Source organism: Myxocyprinus asiaticus, chromosome 1 (genome assembly GCF_019703515.2).
Source record: "Myxocyprinus asiaticus isolate MX2 ecotype Aquarium Trade chromosome 1, UBuf_Myxa_2, whole genome shotgun sequence".
NCBI classification, from domain to species: domain Eukaryota; kingdom Metazoa; phylum Chordata; class Actinopteri; order Cypriniformes; family Catostomidae; genus Myxocyprinus; species Myxocyprinus asiaticus.
The window spans coordinates 22491526-22497398 of NC_059344.1; the positions used below are offsets into that span (position 1 = coordinate 22491526).

At 37.5% G+C, this 5873-nt stretch overlaps 1 protein-coding gene across 3 annotated transcripts in view; it reads left to right on the forward strand.

Moving 5' to 3' along the window:
• The window catches only part of LOC127448141 (protein Shroom4-like), an 81990-nt gene extending 80179 nt beyond the window's left edge, over positions 1-1811 (forward strand). For 2 of the 3 annotated variants that reach the window (XM_051710499.1, XM_051710656.1), the window contains 2 exons: positions 166-438; positions 590-1811. In XM_051710499.1, coding sequence (XP_051566459.1) covers positions 166-438; positions 590-877 — 561 coding nt within the window. In that variant the 3' untranslated portion in view covers positions 878-1811. The remainder of the gene's footprint in view (positions 1-165; positions 439-589) is intronic. The other variant, XM_051710576.1, reaches the window with a different exon arrangement.
• The last annotated feature ends 4062 nt before the right edge of the window (positions 1812-5873 follow it).

Here is a 5873-nt window from a genome sequence, read left to right on the forward strand (position 1 = left end):
TGTACTGAACATTGTGGCAACTAGCCCCGTTCTCCACTATTTGAGGATTTCTATATTTGTGTATTTTAATGCATGTATTTGTAGGAGGTTTTTCATGTATTTGTTGATCTTGTACGTGCATATACAGTATACACCAGTACTTACTGTGAACAAACATTTTTACAGAAGCAGCTGATGGAGAGCCTTCGTAAAAAGCTGGGTGTCCTGCGTGAGGCACAGAGATGTCTGCAAGAGGATATTCGGTCCAATGCCCAACTGGGAGAGGAGGTGGAGAGTCTGGTGCTCGCTATTTGCAAGCCCAACGAGGTGGACAAGTATCGTATGTTCATTGGCGACTTGGACAAGGTGACCAATCTGCTGCTCTCACTTTCTGGAAGGCTAATTCGGGTGGAAAGTGCCTTGGACTGTGTTGACCCAGAGACCGGCCATCGCGAGAGGGTGAGGAGAAAGAGTAAAGTAACATTACTGTTCTGTTCACCAAGAAAAATCTTTTATGTTTAGCTCTCTATGTATGTATGCTTTTATCCTTGCCGTTTCAGTTAAAAGTCATGCCTTATTCTCTCTGTCTTTCTGTTCTGTGATGTTACAGCTACAATTGCTGGAAAAGAAAAAGCAGCTGCTGATGCAGATGGGAGAAGCTCAGGAGCTCAAAGAACATGTGGACCGGCGTGAGCAGGCTGTTGGCGTGGTGTTAAGTCGATGCCTAACCCCAGAACAGATGCGTGACTACGGTCACTTTGTGAAGATGAAAGCAGCTCTTCTGGTAGAACAGAGGCAACTGGATGACAAGATCAGACTTGGGGAGGAACAGCTCAGGGGACTTCGAGAAAGCCTTGGCTTAGAGCTGGGGGTCGGTCTAGGGTTTGGGCATTACTGAGAAGTGGTTTGAAGTACAAGTGTTATTTTAAGAAGACTGTGTGCTTCTGTTAGTGAGTATATAATGGGACTGAAATTATGTTGTACTGCAATGTGGCCAAGAATGGATATGACTATGAAGTTTAAATACCGAGAAGCACAACTGCCATAGTAGATTGACCAGGCTCAGACTGATGGTTGGATTCAAATCATTAACTTAACACTACATCACTACTTGAAGTTGTCTATGAGGACTTCACTGCAGCTGCACTAATAACCGTTCAGCAAAATTATTTTGCGCTTGCACAAGTTAACCTCAGACACTACTCTAAACCGCCAAAGAACGTGAATATATCTGAATATGTCTCAGTCAATTAGGAAGAGAATCCTGGGTGCACCTTTCTTTTAAGACATTAAGATATAATATTAACATTGAGATGTTAGGGCTATCCTTGATGATTTACAGACTACAATGTGGCAAAAATTAGCAGTTTGATTTTATTTTATTCCACTATTTGGCTCAGTAAACTTTATTGTTTATATGTCTTATCCAAACAAACTTTTGTTTTGTGAAGGATTCCTATGTACATAGTTAATGTTAATGTGCATCTTTAAGTCACATAAGTTTCATTCTGTCCTAACTGGAACGTTTCTTAAATGAAACACTGTGGCTTGTTATTACAGTGTTATCAAGAGGCACCTATTTGTATTCATACATTTCATGTTCAGTATGCCTTATTGTACTTGCTAAACTTTGCTCAGCTAATTATCGTTGCCAAAGATGGAATTGATGTCTTTGTAAACATAAGAATATAAATGTGCTGTGCCTATTTTGAGGAATGCCATGCAGAAGTACGCTTGTTCCTTGCCTTACCAAAGCCCTTGTATGATACTACGTTCATGGGAATTTTTAAGCCCATAAATGGACATTTCAATAGAAGTATGGTGAAAATAAATGAGATGCACTGTGTGTAACCTAATGTATCATCTCCTACCTTGACTAGGCTATATCTGGGGGAATGCTACTTGATTTTCTAATCCTTGTGAGAAACAGAAGAATGCTGCTTCATTGACAATTTACTGCCTTGAAAGTCTTGTTTTTTGCTACAAAAAGGAAGAGTTAAAGATTTGTATTTGAGGGGCTTCCGTATTTGTTTATAGGCTTAGAGTCCAAGAAGGAGTGAATGTATGTATTTGGTATCAAAATTGCAGCTTGGCAAAAAGGCAAATGTGCCCTTGTTCTAATTTTTGTCGTTTTGTTTGCTTTACATTGCATACACCTTTATAGTTTTATTAGAAACTACTCAGTTCATTTTGTTGTATCATACATGGTAAATAGCTTAGTGCCAGAGATGAAAGGACATATTTGGTTTATTGATAAATTTTCTCCTTTTTGGGGATTGAAAATATTATTTGTAAAACATGTACCATTAAAGGTAATAATATCTTAATCTGGGTATGTTTGTGTTTTTGTGTTAAAAGTGTATGCTGTTTTTTCTTGTCATATATATATATATCCACAGGGTTGTGAGGGTTACTTTTGAAAGTATTCCACTACAGATTACAGAATAAATGCTGTAAAATGTCATTTGTAACGTATTCCATTAGATTATTCAAGGTCAGTAACGTATTCTAAATACTCTGGATTACTTCTTCAGCACTGGTAGATTTTTTCACTTGTTTTGACTATAAAAACTCTGCCAGTACAGTAAGACAAAATACACATGTTAAAAATACATTCTCTGAAAAACCTAATTATCTTCTAAAACAAGATCAATCAAATTCTTGTTTTAAGGATTTTTAGATATTTTTACAGGAAAACAATACTAAAATTATTATCAAGAATATGATTTTTGCCCTAATATCAAAGGTCTGACTAGAAAAAAAGAAATTATGATCCAACGTGAATTTTCTTGATAAAAAATATGATCGTGTCTGGTAACGTGCATGTAAAATGCCTAGAAATAACATTTTAACTTAGCGTAAAGCTGATAATTTACACAAGGTTTATTTCTATTTCTTCTGCTCTAAACTTACTTCAAACTTACTTCTCTGTCTGCTCGTATGAATGTAACACATCATAAGAAAGTGTTTCACTGCTGTTCAAATGCACTTTGGATCGCATCATTTATATGTATAAATGTTTTCAATCTGAAAGGACTAAATATTAAATGAAACAAATGACAATAAAATGCAAAGTAATCTCTTCAGTAATCAAAATACTTTTTGAATGTAACTGTATTCTAATTACCAATGATTTAAATTGTAATTGTAGTGGAATACAGTTACTTATATTTTGTATTTTAAATATGTAATCCTGTTACATGTAGTCCGTTACTCCCCAACCCTGTATATATATATATGTATGTATGTATTGTGGCAGGATGAATGAGGCACAGACACGAAATAGCAGTTAAGTCTACCCCGTAGGGTTCTCTATTACAGGTGTGCAATTAAAGTGGGGAATTAGGGAGTGCTGATTTTCAGTGGCGTGCTTTGAGGGCACGTATATATACAGGTGCATCTCAATAAATTAGAATGTTGTGGAAAAGTTCATTTATTTCAGTAATTCAACTCAAATTGTGAAACTCGTGTATTAAATAAATTCAATGCACACAGACTGAAGTAGTTTAAGTCTTTGGTTCTTTTAATTGTGATGATTTTGGCTCACATTTAACAAAAACCCACCAATTCACTATCTCAAAAAATTAGAATATGGTGACATGCCAATCAGCTAATCAACTCAAAACACCTGCAAAGGTTTCCTGAGCCTTCAAAATGGTCTCTCAGTTTGGTTCACTAGGCTACACAATCAAGGGGAAGACTGCTGATCTGACAGTTGTCCAGAAGACAATCATTGACACCCTTCACAAGGAGGGTAAGCCACTAACATTCATTGCCAAAGAAGCTGGCTGTTCACAGAGTGCTGTATCCAAGCATGTTAACAGAAAGTTAACCGCAGCCTTATGAGGATTGTCAAGCAAAATCGATTCAAGAATTTGGGTGAACTTCACAAGGAATGGACTGAGGCTGGGGTCAAGGCATCAAGAGCCACCACACACAGACGTGTCAAGGAATTTGGCTACAGTTGTTGTATTCCTCTTGTTAAGCCACTCCAGAACCACAGACAACGTCAGAGGCGTCTTACCTGGGCTAAGGAGAAGAAGAACTGGACTGTTGCCCAGTGGTCCAAAGTCCTCTTTTCAGATGAGAGCAAGTTTTGTATTTCATTTGGAAACCAAGGTCCTAGAGTCTGGAGGAAGGGTGGAGAAGCTCATAGCCCAAGTTGCTTGAAGTCCAGTGTTAAGTTTCCACAGTCTGTGATGATTTGGGGTGCAATGTCATCTGCTGGTGTTGGTCCATTGTGTTTTTTGAAAACCAAAGTCACTGCACCCGTTTACCAAGACATTTTGGAGCACTTCATGCTTCCTTCTGCTGACCAGCTTTTTAAAGATGCTGATTTCATTTTCCAGCAGGATTTGGCACCTGCCCACACTGCCAAAAGCACCAAAAGTTGGTTAAATGACCATGGTGTTGGTGTGCTTGACTGGCCAGCAAACTCTGCAGACCTGAACCCCATAGAGAATCTATGGGGTATTGTCAAGAGGAAAATGAGAAACAAGAGACCAAAAAATGCAGATGAGCTGAAGACCACTGTCAAAGAAACCTGGGCTTCCATACCACCTCAGCAGTGCCACAAACTGATCACCTCCATGCCACGCCGAATTGAGGCAGTAATTAAAGCAAAAGGAGCCCCTACCAAGTATTGAGTACATATACAGTAAATTAACATACTTTCCAGAAGGCCAACGATTCACTAAAAATGTTTTTTTTTTATTGGTCTTATGATGTATTCTAATTTGTTGATAGTGAATTGGTGGGTTTTTGTTAAATGTGAGCCAAAATCATCACAATTAAAAGAACCAAAGACTTAAACTACTTCAGTCTGTGTGCACTGAATTTATTTAATACACGAGTTTCACAATTTGAGTTGAATTACTGAAATAAATGAACTTTTCCACGACATTCTAATTTATTGAGATGCACCTGTGTGTGTGTGTGTGTGCAGTTCACTGGCATAAATCACATTGGCAAAGATTGTTACACTTACAGTACTTTTACCCCACTTTGTTTTACTCTATGAGAGCACATTTGTGATGGCCTTCATCTCCATTACTGTTCTTGGTCAGGCTGGGTGAAACTCATATGAAACACAGAAAACAGCCATGAACTCCATTTCAAAGTCTATGGTGGTCATTATTTCATGTTGCTTGTTAGAATCCAATTCAAGGTCCGAGAGCCCATGAAAGGGGTAAAAAAAAAAAAAAAACTATCCTAAATGCAACAAACCATATAGCCTATTGTATACATATAGAACAGCAAAATAAATAGGCTTAAACTTCTAAAGGGGTGTAAAGAGCATTCCTTTTTGTAGTAGCTGGCATCAAAATTCATTTATCCCATCAAAATATAGAATTTTGGTGCAAATTTATATAACCTGTGTAGCCCATGTTGGTTTGCCAAATTGGACTGTAACTAACATTTACTTGACATGGTCTTATGCTCCAATTAACAAAACTAAGCTAGGTAAAAAATACAATCAAGACCACAATTAATGCATTTCACAGGTCTGGTGTTGTGTTGAGTCACCACTTAAAGGGTTCGTTCACCCACAAATTGAAGATGTCATTTACTCACCCTCATGTTCAAAATCCATATGACTGATTTTTATTCCATGGAACAAAATTTAGAAGATTGTAGACAGTGCTCTTGTTTGTACAATGAAAGTGAACGGAGACTGACAGTCTGCTACCATTCACTTTCATTGTGCAAAAACAACAGCGCTGTCTACATTCTTAATTTCTCGTGTTCTATTAAAGATGAACAACTTATGGCTTTGAAATGACATGAGTAAATGACAATTTTCATTTTAGGATGGACTATCTCTTAAAAGCCTAATGTAAAATCTGAATCTTGAAGTAAACCAGTTGAGGGCCACAGATTGACTTCAGACAAGA